The sequence below is a fragment of the Herpailurus yagouaroundi genome, unplaced genomic scaffold (genome assembly GCF_014898765.1).
Source record: "Herpailurus yagouaroundi ecotype Mexico unplaced genomic scaffold, PumYag 29, whole genome shotgun sequence".
Classification (NCBI taxonomy): domain Eukaryota; kingdom Metazoa; phylum Chordata; class Mammalia; order Carnivora; family Felidae; genus Herpailurus; species Herpailurus yagouaroundi.
The window spans coordinates 25,427,719-25,449,160 of record NW_024412377.1 but is presented as its reverse complement, the minus strand read 5'-3'; the positions used below and the strand labels follow the sequence as shown (position 1 = coordinate 25,449,160).

Below are 21,442 nucleotides of genomic sequence, written 5' to 3'. Positions count from 1 at the left end.
ATATAGTCTGGTTAAGTTATGAGTCTCTTGTTTTATAGTTTCTGAATTTAGCCTCCTATTCACTTTATGATAAAAAAAATACAGTATGATGCAAACTTTAAAAAATATTTATTGATGTCTTTTATAATTTTTATACATATATTTTTAGTCCTAATAAAATGAACTACATTTAAAGATTTCTTAAATTCATACCAGTCATGTTTGGAGTTATCATCACTTAGGCTTAGTATTTTCCTCAATGCATTACTGGATTCTACTACCTAACATTTCATCAGGATTTTTATTTTATTTATGGATAGTCTTTGTGCATTTCCATTGTATTTTAAGCATTTTTCAAGTTCATCTTCAATGTCACTGACTTAGGTTTCTGCAGTTTGATTTGACTTGATGCATCTGCTAGGTCTTTTAGTTTGGTAAAGTGGTCTCTTAGTTTCTGTTCTTGGTTACACCAGATCCATATTAATCTCACTTGATTTTCTTTCTTTTTTGATCTTGTTTCTTAGAAGTTACACTCTCTTTAAGTACATTGAGAATACAAATCCGTTTGAATTTATCATCTTCTGATACCCAAGGTGGTCCTCCCATTATATTTATCTGCCTTTTGCATATTGTGTTTCAGTGTCCTTCCTCCACCTTTCCCAGTTCTGTCTTCATGAGGAAGACCTTTGCTGAACCAAATTGTTTTTAGTGGGGGTCCTGTCTGAGCTTGCTGTTTGCTCAGGGTTGGCCCGTAGGTCTCTGTGTTTAAGTGTGTTCGGTTCATCCTTTAGGATGAGAGAAGAAAGCTGGGTAGTGGCCGATCTTAGTCTTGTTTCATTCAGATAGCTGCTTTGGGGGGATTGGGAAGGGGGTATGTGGAGTGGCACTTGCTGCTGGAGCCTTTCTGGGGTGGGTGAGCTGTGGCAGCTAAACCCTTACTGAATTAGCTCAGCCTTTTTGTGGTAGGGTCCTATCTGGCAGGGGCTCCCTTCAGATCAGACCATTCCTTGTGTGTTGTTCCTTGGCCCTATCTAGGCTGACCCAGGTATCTGGAAAAATCAAAACAATCCCCCCTCTTCAACCTCACCCTCCTTACCATTCTGAGGAGTGTAAATGGTTTCAATTCCGGGTGCTTCCTGCTTTTTCTGGGGCCCACTTTGTCCTGCAATCCCCTTTTCCCAGGGTAAGACTTTAGGTGGCCTTCTTCAGGACTCTCATTTCATACTTCTTTTGCTAAAGAGAATTGTATCCCATTTCATTGCTCTTCAGTTTGGTCTTAAGATTGTATTGTACCTGGTATGCATTCTCCAGCACTCCTAGAATGGGCTATTTCTGTATTAATATTCATCCCTCTTTGTGTTTTTGTTTGGGCTTTAGACAAAAAAGTTACATGAACAAATAAGCACACTCTCTGTCAGAAGTTTTACCTGAGTAGGAGTGAGCCAGTCAGCACCTGACTTTTGGGGTGTATATGGAAAAATTCAGGCAGGCAGCAGCTGGTATGTCCAGAGAAATTCTGTGATAAGAGGCCGAAGTTATGAGAAAATAGCATCTATAAGGTTTCTAATAAAGAAAAGGTATGAAGAGTTGGTGATAAGGCCACTGACTGGTAGAGGGAGAAGTGGATCTGTAGAAACAGACCCACACATAGCAGGATGGTTATGTAATATGTTTATTTTTGAGAGAGCACACGAGCAGGGGAAGGGCGGGGGGCGGGGTGCGTGGAGACAGAATCCCAAGCAGGCTCAGTGCTGTCACCCCAGAGCCCAACGTGGGGCTTGATCCCACAAACTGTGAGATCATGACCTAAGCTGAAACCAAGAGTCTGATGCTCAACCGACTGAGCCACCCAGGTGCCCCAAATAACAGGGGAGTCTTACCAGTGGAGGGCACTGAGTGCACACCCATGAACCCCATCGTTCAGTCTCAGAGGCCCGGTCATATGCCAAGTCCCATTTTTACATTTCTATGACATTCCATCATCTTTCTTGTGCTACTCTAGGTTGGTGTCTGCATCTTAAAATCAAAAGAGACTAAACTGATGCTTTTTATTTTACTCTGTGAAGCAGGATCCCAGGTCATCCAAGCATGGGGCCATGGGGGTGGGTGGGGTGGTAGCGGGAGGTGAGTGGGTAGCAGTTTTGAGAAAAATGAGGAATAGTAGTCATTATAAAGAGAAAAAGCGACAAGGAAACAATGGCTGAGTAGCTGGGGAGTCTCCAGGTATGGCTGGAAATCATGGATTTATAGCAGCATTCTACATGGTTGTGGGATTTCCTCTAGGAAGAGGAATGTAGGAACCAACAAGCTGGCTAGCGGAAGGAAGGATCCAGGATTAGCTGGGACAAGGGTGCCGAGTCTCTGGGATGGATGGGGGCTGCTGTGCTCTACCGTGGTGTCTAGTCTAACAGAGAAGAAATGAAAGGTGGGGCTTCTGATGGGGAGAACATCAACAGTGTTGGGATTAGGCTTGTGGAAATTGAAGACTTTAGTAGCGGGAAGAGGGGAGTAAAATCTAGACGGTCAGGGCTTTGCAAAGGCATGGGATGTTGAAGGTCTTGGAGATTTAGATTGTGTTAGATCCTCAGTGTGGCCATGTAAGAGTTGATTAAAAAAAAATTTTTTTTTAAATGTTTACTTATTTTTGAGAGAGAGCACGAGTTGGGAAGGAGCAGAGAGAGAGGGAGAGACAGGATCCAAAGCAGGCTCCAGGCTCTGAGCTGTCAGCACAGATCCCTGACGTGGGGCTCGAACTCAAGAGCCACGAGATCATGACCTGAGCCGAAGTCGGACGCTTAACCAACTGAGCTACCCAGGTGCCCCAAGAGTTGTTGATTTTAGTTCTGTTACCTTTGGACCTCTCATTTATGTAATAATTTAAGTAATAATAAACATGTCTTGATATTTTTTATATTTTTATTTTAGAGAGCGTGTAAGCAGTGGGGAGAGAGAGAATCCATGCTCAGCATGGAGCCCTAAGTGGGGCTTGATCAACTGAGCTACCCAGGCGCCCCTTATATTTTAAAAGGTTACTTTATGGATTGCAGAACTAAAACAACAAGGAAAGAACCAAGTAGTAAGTAGAGTGTTTATTTTTTTAAAATTACTTAAAAAAGGTTGTTTACAGAGATGTGGATTTACATAACTTGGCGACAACATTTTAAAAATGTACAGGCTATTTCATATTATTGCACTTACTCTTTAATATATAAGGCATTTTATTTTACATAAATAAAGGATGTATATTATCATACAACAGGTGTGGTGCCAATTAAGTCAACCATAAAATTAAATGAGATGTGTATGGAAGGACAGAAATGAAACCCGACTTCAACCTTCACAGAATATCCTTGCAACTACAATTTACTTGTTGTAACACATATTTACCCTCATAACTTATTGTGGGTGACTGACGAGTTAAATAAAAACCCCAAACAATGAAAATTTTAGTAGGATAATAGAATACCATTAGTGCTCACTCAGGAAGTGTGGGAATTAGACTAATTAGAAATACTAGTCATGCCTTGAACACTGAAGACAAGTTAAGTAGCCTTCTAAGGGTCAGAGATAGTTTAGCCTTTTGCTTTCTCCCTTCAATTCCAACTGGTGACCAGGGAAACCCTTCTCGCAAGATCTACTAGAAATGGCTGATGACTTTAACACAATTTAGTGAGCCAAAGGTCTACCCTTTGCACTCTTCAGATACGATGATCAGGGACTCTTGGAAGGAGACTGTTCCACTGCTCCCCATTCTGTAGATGTTCCTGTTTGCGTAGGAATGTGAATTTCTTACTGGTAGGCACAGCTGGAAGGGCGGAGGCAAATATTCTCTTACCATTCAGGCAAGAAAGCAGAAACCACAAAACTGACCCCAGAGACTTAAAAACAATCTAGCATGCACCTTGCACTGACTGCCTATAGTATCCTACCTGGAACTGTAGTGAATAGTAGAAGCTAAATTAATCAGGTCTTTCTAGCTAACTCTTGTGCAACATTCTCTTTTGTATATAACCTACGGAAAAAAAAAAAAATGAGAAATCTGGGCTCACCAGCCAGATACTTCAGTCCCATCTGAGAGACCCCTCTGGGCCAACTTTACAGAGGTTTACTGGGATTAGTCACTTGGAAAAGCAATGTACAAAGGTGAGTAAGCACCTCTATGATCGGGGGAGGGGTACGGTGACCTCCATTCTTTTCTCTAAGCCATAGACCCAAGCTGCAGGTTATTGGAAGAAGTCTCCGACATAATACCTCGGCGTCCTCCCAACAGGCAGGTTATGATTCTGACCTGTACTCCCAGGACTCGATCTGCTGGCCTGCATCACCCTTGGATCTGGCTCGTAACTACATAGTTCTGCTGCTTTACCTTGAAAGAGTGACTCACCCTTGTTCTCCATTTTCTTCTTTTTACATCTTGGTAAATGTAGCTGGTGAAGGTTTAGAATTTAAGAAAAAAAGGTGCAGTAGGAGGAGAAAAGCCAGTTTTGTGACAGGGAACAGCGCATTGAATGGGAACAGCCACTACGAACAAGTCATGCTTTGAAAGGAGAGCAGCCGGGATGGGTTTTCACAGGCAGTATGAGTCACAACAGTCTTTTGCAGGGAAACGGTTTTGCAAAAGGAAGAATTTGCAAAACAGGAAAACAAAACCAGCAAACGCTTTAGTCACTGCAGAGCCGACATCACACCCAGGTCAGGAAAAGAGGTCCAGTGCTTTAGAAAGGTTCTATTTCTTAAGCTTGTTGGGAAAGGGGAACACAACCAGCCAACCAAAAAAAAGTCCCCTAGAAGGATTATTTTTAAGTTCCTCCATTTGGATTGTAAATGTAATGCCTACGTTTATAAATCCAAGGGTACTAAAAAGATTTCTAAAAATTTGGCTTAAATTAGTGGTTGGAGTGCATAAAATATAGAAATGGAAACCCAGTGACTATGATATTTCTGCCCACTCTTGGGTTGACTGGTCTTGAATTGAAGCACTTATTCAAGACAAGTTGCAAAACAGATGCAAGGTGCTTTCAGAGCTGGAACTTTCTGCTCACTCAAAGCAGCAAAGTTCATGGCTATCTAATGTGGTTTATCAGAACTGCATTTTTGTAGCATAGCCTTACGACTTACACTTTTAGATCACGATCAGCACTTCATGATGATCGACAATCCACGGAGTTGAACTCTGCATCCGTACATTGCACATGACACTCTCTAAAAAATATCACTTTCTGTATTTTGCTTTTTCATTTTTGGATAATTCCTGAGCTCAGCTTAACTGTTAGGTCATAACTTATCTTTTTTCTTTCTTTCTTTAAGTCTCATTTCTTTTCACGGTAACAATACAGACCCACAGCTCCTTCCACTGAATGTGCCTAAAAGCACTGTTATTTACTTACAAAATTATATAAAACTGTAGTCCTTTTAGTTGTGACATTTGTGATGCCCCCTCGGACCTGGTTACCTCCCTCACTGCCAGGACTGGGTACAGTGTGAAAGGAGGCAAGAAGGATGCGAAGGTCTAGGTAAATGGTTCGAATGAAGGGCACGCCATGTCTCATATCCCCATCAGTAGATGTGAAAAGGAGGGGACAGGCACTGGAACAAAAGGATCCCTCCCAGCCGAGGTGGTCCAGGTCAAAGGCTTCCAGGGGTCCGCTCCACCGCTGCTGCACGCACAAGAGGTCAGCTTCACGTAGATGTCAAAACCTGGAGATTTCTATAGTCCTTGCCTGTATCAGTGTTCCTGTGTTGTTCTAGGAACCCAGCGTTTGAAGAAGTTACTCTGATTTGCTCAAGTAAGGGAACTGAGAAAAGGAGATGCTTGTTCAAAAACGTAACCAGCATGACCAGTGAGCATCACCACTGGTGATGGTTTCAGGACGAATTTCTATGCTTCCTAATTACTAACTGCACAGGTCCCTCCGGGACAGACTTCATAATATTCCAGGCGTCAAAGTGCATGAGCCCAACCAGGGGTTTTCCATTAATGGCGAGAATTTCATCTCCAGCTTCTATTGTTCCCGCTTGTTCAGCTGCACCCCCTGTGAGAATAAATGCAGAACAAGGGCTTGGCACCTTTGTGGTATTCAAAATAAATTCCAAGGAAACGAAAAACTTAAGTGGTACCCAGTGCCTATATTCTTAAGACGCACAGGGCATACATCCATTAAATATTCAAATCTGTAACCCCCTCCTCTCCTAAGATGCATAAGCAGTGGACTAGGAGAAAATCATTTTCAATGTATTTAGTCAACAGAGGGAATACGCAGACTAGATAAAGAACTACAAATCAGTAACTAAAATCCAAATGGCCAGTAAGTGGAGGAAAACAGGCTCCACTTTGATCTAATATACCATGATGGCTAATCAGGGACTATGGAGATTACTTACACACAAAACCTGATGTATTTCTACACCGCAGCTTTCTATATAACAAGCTTAGGAGTATATGGGTGTATGTTACTGATACTGTTAGTATTCACTATTGTGATAGCATATTACATAAAATAGGATATACATTAGTATATTTTTATATATACTGATATTGTTAGTATAATTATACTTTAAAAAAATGTTAGAGGAAGAGAGATGATCCCAGGCAGGCTCCGTGCTGTCAGCATGCAGCCCACCGTGGAGCTTGATGCCAAGAATCACGACATCGCGGCCGGAGCCCAGATCGAGTCGGATGCTTAACTGACTGAACCGCCCAGGCTCCTCTATAATTAGATTTAAAATTTGTAATATAATTGTTTAGCTCAGGAACCTGAAGAGGTCTTTGAGAACTGTCCAAGATTAAATGACGATGCAGGGTCATTAAGAGACCTCAGATCTACCACGTGTTTCAATGATCTCTACTCTCATCCCAGTATTGTAATTTTAAATGAATGGGATCTTGGTCCATGTTAACCACCCCTGACTGGCAACCCTAATGGCCTTACTTACATGTATGTTTACATCAGCTACAGCTAATACTAGTTAAGAACACGGAGTTGGACACAGACCCTGGGGCCAGACTGCCTGGGGTCAAGCCTTATTCTGCCATTTGCACCTGTGACCTTCGGGGCTTGTATGGCCCCGTGGCACAGTCTCTCCTCTGGTGAAACAGGGATAACAGTACCTGATAGGACTGTCATGGGGGCGACATGTGTTCACATGTGTAGAACACAACAGGGCGGACACACAGCACACCCTGTATGTCACAGAGAATAAGAACATTTTCCAAATGGAAAGAAAACAGACCGCTAACTGCGTTTTTTAGGGCATTACCTTTGTACACTCTTTTAATGACCAGGGGCCCGTCTCCAGCCATCGATGATTTTCCTCCATCCAGACTCAATCCCAGCCCAGCAGAGGTCTTCAGCACTTCAACACACAGAGCATCGTGGGAAGCTACACTTCTACCTGTAGCAACGATGTTCGGAAGGATGAAGAGACAGGGACACTCATCACCTCCTGTCCTGTCCCCTAAATGTATTCCCCCCGCACCCTGGAGTCCCATCTACCTTCGAAACCAGTGTTAGAGTTGATCTCCCAAATTTGGAGCTGGCCTCGTGGCTAAGTTCCTGCCATACCTGCACCATGTGCTCTCCTAAGCATTTCCTGTTGTGCCCAAGCAGAAACCCCCAGACTCCGAACTGCTCTTGGCAAGCCCCACACGCTGTTGCTGTGGGTCTCAGTGAAGTCATACTTGAGGAGTCAAATTTGATTTCCTGCTGACCCTGACTGCCGATGGCAGCAGTGTGTCACAGTCTGACCCTGAAATCCTGCAACACCCAAACGCCAGACCCCATGTGAGACCGTGACCGTGGATTCCAAAGCTCCCAGGGATGCCCAGAGCTCCTTTCCTTCCTCCTCCTGCCACACATGCTCCTGTTGTGTGTTTTCATCACACGCCAGCTGCCTTCACTGCCGTCTCCTCTCTCCACTGGGAGGTGGGGGACGTTTCCACGGCAACACTCGTGCCTGCTCTGTGTGCTAGTGTGGAGAGGCCTGGCTGAAATCCGCCTTGGAGATCTGCATAGAGATTGTAAGCTTGCCTTTTATTTCTCTTATTTACACATGTTCTCATTGAAGGATGTTGAGGGGAATGGAAAGGCGCACCGAGCTCTCTGGGAGGCAGGGGAAGGACCACAGATTAAACTGCCCCCTTCAGGTTGAGGCCAGGCTAGCCAGCATCACTGCTCTTGCACATAAAGGTCAGTCCATTAGTGTGGTTTCACGAAGGCGACTCCACGTCCCATGTGGTCTGAAGGAAATGTGCTAATGGGAGCAGCCTGATTTTTCCGTAGGTGATTTCACTTGCTGTTAAACAGGAAAACAGGCCCATTACAGGCTCTCAGCTCTGGCCAGACTCTACTAGAATCACCCAGGAACCTTAAAAAGATTGTGATGCTGGGCCCTGGCCCTTACCTTCACCCCCATCCCTGAGGTTTCATGATTGAAATAAGCTGGGGAATTCACTGAGCAGGAGGATTTTAAAAAGCTTCCTACGTGTCTTTAACATGCAGCCTACCGCATCAGCCCTCAAGTGGGATACTCTCTGTGTTAGGGGAGAACTGCACAGGTTCAGGTAGAGCCCTGGGCACGGGCATTTTAAGGAACAGGAATACGAAAAAATAAAGGTTAGGCCCTGAAAGTGTTTACAATTTGGTAACTCTGTAGAATCTGGTTCAAGGCCAGATGTTCTGAAGGTGCCACAGGAATACTTAATGATTATAAATGACAGGATTAGCCTTCCATATCCTGAGTTCATGAGTCTTAAGAACTCTGGAAGCTACCGGGATTAAATGTCAAGTTGTTTCCTTTGACAAGTTGCCCGGATCCCACTGAAAGTACAAGCAATTGAGACTATGCGGAGGCAAAGGTGAACATGACAAGGTCTGATGACTTAAGGTGTTTCCCAATACTGGGAAGGGCTTCAGTTTTCTAGAAGAGCAAAAGCAAGGGAACAGAGAAGGCTGAGAATGCCCCCAGCCTGCGGAGGCATCTGGACAAGAAGCGTTCCGTTTGTTCAGTGGACATCAGTGCCCTTTCCAGCAAAGCAATCACAGAGAGCCCAGGCTGCCATGAAGCCAAGGTGAACAGGGAGGAATTCAGCTACCCTTAACTTCATTAGGGAGAGATGTTGAGTGGAAAAAAAACCTCCCCAGAAGGCAATGCCCTGACCCGGGCTTCGTTGGCTCCCCTATGCCACCTGGACTAAAGACATCACTCCTGAACTCCAAGGTAGGGGACACCACTGAAGTCTGATGTAGTTATCTGAAGGCCGTAATCAGCCTGTGCTTCAGAAACACAAGTGGTACTTAGTTCCTCCTGAGTAAGTACTTCATACGCCTTGCTCATGAGCCTTGGTGTGACAGTGTGGAGGGCATACAGAAAATCTTACTTCTGAACCTCTTTTTATAAGTTCTTGGTTGATTAAGGCTACAGTCTCTGTCTTTAAACATCTGTACCCCCTCATTTCCTTACATTCTTCTAAAACAGGAAAGAATACAAACCTTGATATTTTCCGAGGACAAATCTCAGTTCTGGAATTTCTCTTTCTACAGTCTCAACATGATTCCCCTCCCCTGTCACAAGAGTTTCTTGCTTTACTTACCGGCCACTTAAGTCCTAAGAAGAAGATATAAATGTGAAAGGGCTTCCTTCGTAACACATTTAGAGAAGCAGTCAAGCAGTCGTTAAAAATCTTCAATAGTATGACTTTAACTACTGGGGGCAGTGGTTTATAACTTCCTTGTAACACTGCTTTTGCAAGAACCATCCGCCGACATAAGACTTGACTACATTTGATTTCTCTGACCCAGATGATAGTAGTTATGTTCCTTCGTGCTCACCAGGAACCAATCTGCCAGCTGCACCCACCCTGCTGGTTGTTGAACTGGTGTCTTACCTACTCCAGGCTCCAGGAGGCTGGTCTTTCTGGATAGCAAGCCCTTCCCATTGGCTTCCTGTCTGGTGGAGGATCTGGGCTGGTCATTCCCTTTCTTGATGACTATAAGGACATCTTTGTGCAGCTGTGCTTGGTGCAGAACCTTCAGGACATCCCCATGGGCTAAGCCAGCCAGTGAGGTGCCATTGACTGATAGAAGGAAATCCCCTCGGTTCACAGTCCCTTCCTGAGAAGCAGCCCCCTGAGAAAACACCCTGTGCACCTGCGGCAAGGAGAAGTCAAAAGCCAAAGTCATCATACAAACGTGGTTTACCAAAAACCTATTCAGTGTGAGGGATGGAATATATATATTTAAAATGTTTAATGTTTATTTAGTTCTGAGAAAGAGACAGAGCATGAGCGGGGGAGGGGCAGAGAGGGAGACACAGAATTGGAAGCAGGCTCCAGGCTCTGAGCTGTTAGCACAAAGCCTGATATGAGGCTCAAACTCATGAACCGTGAGATCATGACCTGAGCTGAAATCGCACGCTCAACCAATGGAGCCACCCAGACGCCCCTGGAATATATTTTTACTCAACTTCTTGCTCGTGTCTAATATATGCCTGGCACTCCATGGGGGCAAGAAGAACACAAAAATGAACAGGACCTGGTCTTGCCTAATGAAGGTGGCCTCTCCAATGATCTCAAAGTCCTTTGAGTGATACAAAATTTTAGGTTGTTCTTGAGAAGGAAGTGATTTCAAAAGCAAATGCGGGTTTGGTCAGTTAATTCTAGTGTTTTCCTAGTGCTAGAATAAAATGTTAGGTGAATAGGAGGGTACAGAAAACTGATGTGTATTTGCATCTAATCACTCCGTCTGTATACATCAGTCAGCTCTGTGGTAAGAATGTGTATCTTTGCTAATGAATATATCATATCCTACTTTCCCCACTTTTCCATTTTTGTTTTGTTAGGAGGGAACAAACACCAGCATTCTTTGAACTCACAGACGTGAATTTTGTTCTGATCAAATGTGAGGCTGCTTCGGGAGTGACTTTCCTGCGAGCACCTTGACACTGTCACTTACCACAACTGATTTTGGCTCCACATCTGTTCCTCCTGCCACAGTGAATCCCAGACCTGAGCCTTCTTTTTTATTCAAGACGATGAAGCAAACATCTTCTTTATTCTAGTGAAAAGAAACAGAAAAAAGTACAGTTGATCCTTGAACAACATGGGGTTTGGGGCACCCACCCCCACACTGTGGAAAATCTGCCTATAAATTTTGACTGCCCCTCACACTTAACCGCTAATAGCCTGCCCTTGATGGAAGCCTCACTAATAACATAAACAGTTGGTTAACACATAGTTTCTGTTATATGTATTACATATTGTATTCTTACAGTAAAGCTAGAGAGGGGTGCCTGGTGGCTCAGTCAGTTAAGCATCTGACTCTTGATTTCAGCTCAGGTCACGGTCTCATGGTTTGTGAGTTTGAGCCCTGCACTGGGCCCTGCGTTGGCAGTATGGAGCCTGCTTAGGATTCTTGGTCTCCCTCTCTCTGTCCTACTCCTGTTCACTCACTCTCAAAAAAAAAAAAAAAAAAAAAAAAAAAAAAAAAGCTAAAAGGGAAAAAAAAAAAATAATAAAAACAAAACAAAGAGAGTGCATTTAGAGTGCTATAAAAAACTCACGCGTAAGTGGATCTGTGCAGTTCAAACCCATGTTGTTCAAGGTCACGTATCTGTTTCTTGTGCTGGGAGTTAGTAAGTTCTGTGGTCAGCCCTCCCGCTGTGCTGCACAGCTTGTCACCACGAGCCCCAGTGGCTATTCAGGAGCTTTCCCACCTTTCCTGAACTCAACTGTCCTCTACCCATCCTGGGCAGTGCTTACTTGGAGTTTGGGGGTCCATCCTGTACCTATAGAACCACGGGGATGGTGGACAGAAAGGGGCAGGGACGGGACAATATAGGAGCTATTCTAGGCACCAGATTGTGTCTTCCCAAATCTGAAGACAGCACGTAATTTGGTCATGAAGGGAATTCTTTTTGTTTTTTTTAATGTTTATTTTTGAGAGAGAGAGAGAGAGAGAGAGAGAGAGAGCATGAGTGAGGGAGGGGCAGAGAGAGGGAGACAGAGGATCTGAAGCAGGCTCTGTGCTGAGCACGCAGAGCCCAATGCGGGGCTTGAACTCTTGAACCGTGAAATCATGACCTGAGCCAAAGTCAGATGCTTAGCCTTAGACTGTGCCACCCAGGTGCCTCGCGAAGGGAATTCTTCATTCTATAACTGTTTAAGTCTATAATTTAGTCAGGCCAGGGTCAACAACAGCAGAGAAGAAGTGCCAAGAGGCAGGATGAGAACACACTGAGGCCAACTGTTTTATGACCCCTTCCCGCCACATTCAGTTCGTTGGATTTGAGGTGTAATTAATGAATGGGTATTCCTAAAATACAAAGTATGTTAAAAAAATATAAAGTAGGGGCGCCTGGGTGGCTCAGTCGGCTCTGTCTCTCTCTGTCTCAAAAATAAACATTAAGAAAAAAACTTTAAAAAATATATATAAAGTACCCTAAAACTAACTGCCAACTTGTATTTGAGACTAGAACATTCCTAGTAGTGTCTAGGCTTACGTTACAAAAGACTGTCCTGTGTTTCAAGCATCCAACAAAAGATACCTTAAAATATTTTAAAATAACTGAGTTATTCAGTTATTATTATTATAATTCTGAATTTTGACTTCCTTCACCGCACATGGTAAAAATGATTCCGCAACATTTTTCAAGATCTGCATTGCTAGGTTCCCCATGAAGTGATTTATAATCCATCAATTCAAGGTGTTCTCAACCCAGCAACAGAAAAAGAATCTAAAAATAAAACTGAAGTGTTGTTTTGATGAGAGAAGGTGAAAACACTGAGAGAACCACCTCTGTATTGTGCTGGGGAAGGAACCCATAATTAAAAAAAAAAAAAAAAGAGTTTAGGAGTGCCTGGGTGGCTCAGTCGGTTAAGCGTCTGACTCTTGATTTCAGCTCAGGTCATAATGTCACGGTTGGTGAATTTGAGCCCTGAATCAGGCTCTGCACTGACAAGGCGGAACCTGCTTGGGATTTTCTCTCTCCCTGCCCATTCCCCACTCACATGCAGGCTCGCTCGCTCGCTCTCTGAAAATAAAACATAAAAAAATAAAAGAAAAAGAGTTTAGTCCTATTAATACGTCCTAAAGAGTGATCCCAAGCATTTTCTGTCTCCCCAAAGAAGTTCATTCAAACCAAATCTCCATTTGCTGACACTAGAATGTTCCACAGACCTGCTGGGGGATTTTGACTTTGTTGGGAAGTCCAACCATTTACAGGCTCAGACACGTTCAGAGAGAAGAATGAAAACTAGGCATCCTTGATGAAAATGGGGCATGTGGTCTGGTACACCCAAATTTTAATTTGCTCAAAAAATGTTTTTTCGAATTGTGTCTGAGGATACAAGTGCACTAGAAGCCGACGACGGCCACTCTGTGAAAGCAAGTGAAGACTGCAGGGAAATGAGGGTGAACAGCTGCATTCTGATGCAAGTAGGAATGCTGTTCCACACCAAGCCACCGTACTTGTCTGGGGGTGAATGTGGAACCAGAGGGACGGGGTGGGAGACCCTCCCAGCTGGCACTCAGCGTCCTGCCCGCACAAAAAGTCTCCCATTGTGTCTGTGGTCCCTGAAAATGTGCATCTCATTTGTGAGGTAGGTTGAGACTTTTTGGTTTTCTGCTTCTACTTTCTTTTCTTCTTCTTAAGTTTATTTGAGAGAGAGAGGCAGAGAGAAAGGGAGAGAGAGTCCCAAGCACTGACAGTGCAGAGCCTAACGCAAGGCTTGATCCCATGAACCGTGAGATCATGACCTGAGCCGAAATCAAGAGTCGGATGGCTTAACGAACTGAGCCACCTAGGTGCCCCTCCTTCTACATTTTATCTAACACTGTAGAATGTCTGAGGACAAGGGACCCGGCAAAGTGTGATCCCACCATGCCATGTTGATTGGAAATGCCAGAATGAGACTTGCATGCATGAAACACTTGTTGTCACAAGTCGAAGAAAGAAGGGAGAGGACAGAACGGTCCCTTTCACTGAAAGTGAAAAATGCTGGATGTCTCAATGTGCTTGTTAACTGCACAGACCCAAACCAGCAGGCTGAGGACCAGAGGGAGTGTGTAAACTAAGGGGAGCTGGTCTCCTCTCCAACCTGGTTCCTTCCTCAGGGGATGCCAACATCACAGCCCTTCTGGGTAATGCTAGAAATTTCTGGCACAGTGTTCTCAGATCTATGAGTGGCCCAGGTACATTACCAGTCAAGAAAAAACTGTTCATATTTGTTTTCTCAAAACAAATATTCACTTATTAGGGTTCAAATCTCTAAGGGCAGTTCTGAGAAATTAACCTTGTTCTTCAGAGAAGTATTCTAGATATGAACCCATGGCTTCTTCTGTTATTATCATCACATCCAATTTATTGAAAGACTGCATTTTTTAAAAAATTTTTTTAAATGTTTATTTTTTTTTGAGCGAGAGAGAGACAGAGCACGAGCAGGGGAGGGGCACAGAGATAGAGGGAGACACAGAATCTGAAGCAGGCTCCAGGCTCTGAGCTATCAGCACATAGCCTGATGCGGGGCTTGAACTCATGGACCGCGAAGATCATGACCTGAGCCAAAGCTGAATGCTTAACTGACTTAGCCACCCTGGCGCCCCAAAAGACTGACTTTTTTTTTTTTTTTAATGTTTATTTTTGACAGAGACAGACAGAGTGCAAGTGGGGGAGGGGCAGAGAGAGAGGGAGACACAGAATCTGAAGCATCTCCAGGATCTGAGCTCTCAGCACAGAGCCCACTGTCAGCACAGAGCCAGATGCGGGGCTCAAACTCATGAACTGTGAGAGCATGACTTGAGCTGAAGTTGGACACTCGACTGACTGAGCCACCCAGGTGCCCCAAAAGACTGCATTTCTAATGACCGGTTAGCCACCTTGTCTTGAATCCCAGGCTTCAGAAGCTCTCATGTTGGGGGCCAGAGTAGGGCTACACACACACACACACACACACACACACACACACACACACGCTAACTCATTTCCCCAGCAGGTGGCTCCCTTGACAAGTAGTTAACGTCCACCTAGGTGCAGAGATGTGCTGTGGCCATTCCCTCATGTTTCCAACAAGCCTAGTTCAGTTTTGAGGACCCTCTGTTGACAGACTCCAAGTGTGGGGGGGTGAGGAGGATGGTAACTAGTCACTACTGGGGAATTAACACAGCGGCTGCGCCAATCTGGCACCTGAAATTCAAGTCAAGGTCTACCTTGTGAAGCCAGCTGCAAGCTGCAACTGCGAGAGAGGTCAGACCCAGCTGGGCAGCTCTGTGCTCGGGCTCAGAGCAGAGCTCTTCCTGGCTCCCAGAGCTCCTGCCCCGAACCTGGGCACGACCCCACCCCGGCCCTGCCCCAGCCTCGTCTCCCTGTGTGGTCGGGTTCCACTCACCTCTGATTGTGCTTTCGCTTCCTGAATGAGAGCCGGGACCGTCGATCTTGACCCCACTGATGATAAAACAGACTGTAATCTTTGCTGGTCTCCTGCTGAGACTAGAAGTTGATCCAAACTAATATAAAAATATGAAAGAAAAAGGCAATTTTCTCCTTTCATAAGGTTGTATTTACAATGCTCTTTCTACCAAGTTGCAGGTGTTTTCTGATTTTCATGCTCTCTTTTGTTTTTAAAAATAATTTTTTTAATGTCTGTTTATTTTTTTCTCGAGAGCGCACTGTGAAGGATGGACAAGGAGCAAGGGGAGCAAGGAGTCACAGACTCTGAAGCAGGCTCCAGGCTCTGAGCTGTCAGCACAGAACCCGATGTGGGGGTCGAACTCATGAACTGTGAGATCATGACCTGAGCCGAAGTCGGAGACGCTCAACTGACCGAGCCACCCAGGCGCCCCTTCAAAAGGTGCCCCTTTTGGTCATAAGAACTCTCAATACAAACTGCTTGAAGAATCCTGAGTGCTGGGCAGGAATGTCATTCACAGGAATTACTGTGGCTTCTGGGATCCATCACCTCAGGATGTTAGGGAACCAGTGCTGGAGCTCCGCAGAACATTTCTGACAGTTTGAAAAATATTCTTTAAAATGTTAGGAATTTTCTGCTTAACTCGGGTCAGCTTCGAAGGCCCAGACTGTTGTCCCCTGAGGTGCAGCCCTCCCTGTCCACTCTCATCTCTCTGATGGCGCTCTTGCCAAAAGTGCCGTGTCCCATCAAGACTGCCCTGCAGAGCGACATTCTGGAAACCCTTTCTCTGCAGGCATGGTCTTTTTCCAGTAGTGATATTAAAAAGCAAAGGGGGCTAAATGCAATGTGGTATCCTGACAGAGAAAAACGACGTTAGTGAAATGTGTTCCGTGAAATCTGAATTAAGTCTGTGGTTAACTGTGTTCTTCTAGTGTTAAATTTCTGACTTTTGACAACTGGACCAGGATTATAGATGTTCCCATTAGGAAGAGCTGGGTGAGGAGCTTGGGTGCCAGTCTTTGCACCTTTTCCAAAAATTGAAAACTAGTTCATAATTTTTTAAAAAGTTTATTTGAGGGGCGCCTGGGTGGCTCAGTCAGTTAAGCATCCAACTTCGGCTCAGGTCAGGATCTCACAGCTCGTGGGTTCAAGCCCTGCATCAGGCTCTGTGCTGACAGCTCAGAGCCTGGAGCCTGGAGCCTGCTTTGAATTCTTTGTCTTCCTCTCTCTAACCTTCCCCTTCCTGTACTCTGTCTCTCTCTCTCTTTCAAAAATAAATAATAAACATTAAAAAAAGTTTTTATACAGTTTATTTGAATAAAAGGCGAGAGGCAGATACTTACTTAACTGACCAGCCTTTTCCAGAAGGTAGATCCCAGGTGGTTTCACCCACATGATGGGCTGAACTGGGTGCCCCAGGCTCACTGGCTTTAGGGCTGCTTCCTCCTGGACAGGCCCTGTCCCCCCGCTTCATGGGGCATGAAAGGGCAGTGGACCCATTGAGGCCTCCCGCGGGAGAGCCAAGCGACCTCCTGGGGGTGATTTCCAGCTCGGTTTTGAAGAGTACGGCTGTCGGTCCCACTGAGAAGTCCTCACTGCAGAGCTTGTCAAGGTCAGGCATGCTCAAGGCCCTCAGTTCCTGGAGCTTAGAGCGGGATAAGGGAGAGGGCTGGGTGTGGCGCACCGAGGACTTGTTCCTTTTGACGGGAGAGGCTGGGGTCATGGTTGGGGTGGGAATTCCAGAAGGACTAAGTGATTTCTTTGGGTCTGAGTCAGGGCCCTTGTTACTGGCCTCCGCTGGATTCTGCTGGGAGACTGTCAATGCTGTGCTGGAGGGGGACTTGGTCATCTGGGGGATCAGGGTGCTGGCTTCACTTTGGCTTTCGCTGCAGGAACTCAGGCTGCGTCTCAGTGACCTTGCTGCTGGGTCACTGGGGTGGCTGAGGCTCCCGGAAGCAATGCTGCCAGATGACCGTCTCCCAATGGGAGGCTTGGAGCTCGCTGACAAAAAAGGAGACACCCCAGACCTGGCCACCAGCCGGTCAGAATGGGCTAGGTTCTCAAAAGACTTGATCCTCTGCTTCACAGAGAAAAATGAGGTAGATTCGTAGTTCTGCTCAGAGTAGTAATGTCTTCTAGTGACTTTGATTTTGTCCGTGACTAGGCAGCTCGTCTCTCGCACTGAAAGAACATCCCCTTCGTCTGTTGTTGGAAGGTTCCTCGATGTCTCCAGGAGGGGCTTGACGCTGTACACGCCCTGTCCGTTAGCCAGGCCAAGACCACCACCTCTGGCTGCCTTGGCCTCGAGGAGCCCCCCACTTGTTGCAGGGATCTGGCTGTCCCGGTGAGAGCGACCTGGGCTGTGTAGAGCATGCCCTTCCCGTCCAAAATGGCTTGAAAACTGGGCCGGCATGGAGTAGGTCCTGGTCGCTGGCCTTGGTGTGAAACATGGATGGTCATCTGGCACTGGGCCCGCTGACGTGCCGTTCTTGGTCATCCCGAGGGAGCCCGACACCTGACTTGACTTCCCCTGCGAGGAATCCACCTTTCTAGTAGGCAGTTGTGGGGAGGAGGAGGAGGAAGCCAGTTTTGCCACACTGAAAGATCGCTGGGTTTCCTGCTCTACCTGGGACGCACAAGATGTGAGTGACGGCGGATGACTTGAGGACGTCTCCTCTGACTGGTGACAGAACCTGATCTCACTCTTCTCCTGACAGTTGCTCTGGGCCAAGAACCCTCTTACTCTGTCACTTTCAGCTAGCTTGTCACCACATGCATTCTTGGGCATTCTTTCAGAAGAAATTTCAACTATTTTCAGCTGGTTTGTTCTTTCTAGGGGATCACCAGTAATTATTCTGCCTCCTTTGTCATCAGTCACCCCCGATCGGGCTACTTCTGGTGCCGAATCCATTCGGCTGGCCGTGCGCCGCTCCCTCTGCCCAGGAGGTGGGGCCTCCTGTCCGTTGGTGGCTGTGGATGCGCTGTTCCCTGAGGCCACAGGGGGAGCCCTGGTCTCTGGCCCACACTTAGGAGATCTGGGGGCCGCTGGGCAGCCTCTGTTGGGTTCTGAGTGCAAAGCCACGTAGGATCTACCGCATGCACCCTGCTCAGGGAGAGTCCTGGGGGAGGCGTGGGGTGAAATGAACGCTGTGATGCTCGTTTCCGAAACTGACGGCTTCAGTGACCCCGGGGCAGCAGGTGGCCTGCTCTCCAGCACGCACTGGGGGGACCTGGGGGTGGCCGTGGCATTTTTGTCAAGCTCCTCGTGGTCTATGTGGAACTGGTTAGATGCTCCCTTCAAAAGCATTTTGTGGGAGGTCTGGGGTGAAATGAGGGGTTTCCTGGGGTCTGTCCCACCAGCCTTGGCAACGTGAGCTGCAGGGGCCTCGGAACTGGCTTTGCTTTTGCTTTTGATGCTGAGTCTCTTCAGCTTAGGACCAGATTTGGGTTTCTGACAGTTACTTAAGAGTGTTTCCACTGAACTTTTTTTAGGTGAGTCTTTATTTTCCAGATTCACTTTCAGCTGGGGGGAGCTATTAGGCACAGCAATCCCCTTTCTGGAATTTTGGCTGGAACTCAACACCTGACTTTTGGAGTCAGGGCTTCTGCTGGGCGCCATGGGTTGCTCCTTTTCAGTTTTGCCCTGTGAATGTGTCCCTTGGTTATTTTTATTTATTTCCTTAAACCAGGCCATGATGGGCCTCCTGGAAACCATTTTTGGTTTCTGTAGCAACTCATCCAGCTCGTGACTTTCGGAGATATGTAGATTTGTTAAAACAGACTCTCCATTCTTAGGGACATGCACGCTACAGGGGGACTGATTTTCAGTTGCACTGACATTTGTCTCTTGTTTTTTATTTGGGGTCTCGACACCCAGCAAGTCATGTTTTAAACCATCTACCGTGTTCAGACTGCCGAGAGCGACCGGAGGGTTGTGGAAATGCGTGGCGGCTTCAGGAGGCTGCCTGTTCCCCACAGATGAGCTAGTACTGGTGGCCTCCATGGTTTCTTCTTCACACGAGGGTCTGGGGTTCTGTAAAATCCTTACATCTGCATGAAGTTCATGCTCCTGAGAGCTTATATCCGAGAGAGGAAATGGCTGGGAAGAGTTTGGAATTGAAGGGCATGAGTTTCCTGGCACAAAGGATGCTCTCTCGCGTGGATTTCCCACCACTTGACTCAGAGCACTGTGCTTTAAGGGCAGAACTTTGGCCAACACAGGGCAGGGTGCGGCCTGGGCAGGTGCGTGAGCGGTAGTTGAAGGTGGATTGGGGGAACCATTTGTAGAACAAATTTCAATTTGCTCCTCCTCAGACTCTGTAGTGTCTTCCCTGTGAGAAGATCTGCGGGAATGAGGGGGTGACCAGTTGTTCCTGGTGGAAGCTCGTGGGGCTTCGGCGAGCGATTCAGGGTCAGAAGATGAGTCCTCGGCATCACCATACATGGATGAGAGAGATGGCTCCGTGCTGTCACCCAGGCCCGACAGGGACATGCTGTCTTCGTGAAAACTGCTAAAATTTCTAGAGTAGTTGCTCAAAAAGTTTTTGTTCACAGTAAAATGTTTGTCAGGATTAATGGAATCCAAAACTGAAGGCTGGGAGGCCCACTGTGGGAGAGGGGGCTGGCCAGCAGCCCAGGCCCTCCTTAGGGTGGGGGTCTGGTTCCCCACGACTGGCTCAGCATGGTGGGAACTTCCACTTCCAGTGCCTGCTGGAGGTTGACCCTGAGAACGTCCCACTTGACTCAACCGGTCCCCTTTCTGAGGAGACTGAAGTCTTGGTTCAGAAGCATCCAGCTCCTTGATGAGTGTGTCGATGTCAGTCACAGGACTGCCCCCGCTTTCCCTGGGGCAGCAAAGCCCGGAGACACCCCCACACGCCCCTGCAGCCCGGTCAGCGGGTGACGGCAGGGAGGGGCTGGCCTGCGGGGCCCTCTCGGACACAGAATCTGTTCCCTTGGGCAGGGAAGAGCCTGGGGAGTTTGCAGGCACGAGGACGCCTGTTGCTTGCAGAGCCTTGCCGTGGTGACCGGGACTTCTCTGTCTCTCCTCCTGGGACATGAGGTCTGGGGACAGGACGCCACTAGCTGCAGACGTTGCCTCTGCCTCAGGTCCTGCGCCCCTGTGGGCAGCTGCCTTCCTGGGCAAGTTGGCTTCTGGGGCTGCCGGAAGGTTGCTGAAGTCACGACGAGCCGCTGCCATCTTCCCTGGGGAGGCGCTGCTCTCCTGGGCGAGACTCACGTGACATCTGTCCTCAGACTCAGGCACCCCGGGTGACACTGGCTCTCCACGGTCCTCAGGCCGCCTTGCTGGCCCCGTGTCCATGGAGGTCTTGCTGGGCTCAGGGTGAGCTGCCCCCTTCTGCTCTGGGGTAGGGATGAGGTCTGGGGGGCTATCCTGTCCTGTGTGGAGATAAGGGGGGAAGCAGGGAGAGAGAGGGGAAAATGTGAGGAAAACTCTCAATTGAAAAAAAAGGAGGAAAATGAAACGCTCTCAAATTTTTGGTCTTTTTTCAGAAAGACATCCCACAGCCTAAATGTAGGCCTCCTTGTCGCTCTGTTTTTGCCTCTGAAATTACAGAGCGCTCACATCTAACAAATACCACTCTGCTCCAGACGTTCCGAAATAACTCAGACTGGCTGGCAGAATAACCCTTTGTTTCTGCCTTTTCTCTCTTTTTGGTTATTTTTAAGGATGGGGGCCCCAGAAGCCCTTCCCCTGGGTTTCTTTACACCGTCTGCTCTGATGGCAATGGCCTCAGGGGTCAGGCTGTTCCGTTTGATCCCTCGGCTTTGTGTTCATCTGCAGAGGCTTCGGGTCTCTGGTTTAGCTCTAGGTCATGGGTTTGGCCTTATGGTGGGAGTTGTGTGCTGTAGAGTCTAAAACAGTCAAGTGACGACCTCTGGGGACTTACTGCTCAGCGCAGGACAGGAGGGAGGAGGCTAATTTGGGAAGAAACACAGGACACCACAGAAGGAGGCAAGTCCGCACTGTACCTTGGTTGTGTCTTGACCGCGTTGAAAGGATTGGGAGAGCTGGAAGGCCACATAATCTGGGAAGCTCTG

General features: G+C 46.8%; 1 protein-coding gene across 8 annotated transcripts in view; it reads right to left on the bottom strand.

The window, feature by feature from the left end:
- Positions 1-3,045: 3,045 nt before the first annotated feature.
- Positions 3,046-21,442, bottom strand: part of PDZD2 (PDZ domain containing 2) — a 368,874-nt gene continuing 350,477 nt past the window's right edge. For all 8 annotated transcript variants that reach the window (XM_040494680.1, XM_040494710.1, XM_040494715.1 and 5 more), the window contains 6 exons: positions 16,723-20,779; positions 15,359-15,476; positions 10,929-11,030; positions 9,863-10,124; positions 7,237-7,371; positions 3,046-6,011 (listed from right to left, as the gene is read on the bottom strand). In XM_040494680.1, the coding sequence (XP_040350614.1) occupies positions 5,845-6,011; positions 7,237-7,371; positions 9,863-10,124; positions 10,929-11,030; positions 15,359-15,476; positions 16,723-20,779 (4,841 nt within the window). In that variant the 3' untranslated portion in view covers positions 3,046-5,844. The remainder of the gene's footprint in view (positions 6,012-7,236; positions 7,372-9,862; positions 10,125-10,928; positions 11,031-15,358; positions 15,477-16,722; positions 20,780-21,442) is intronic.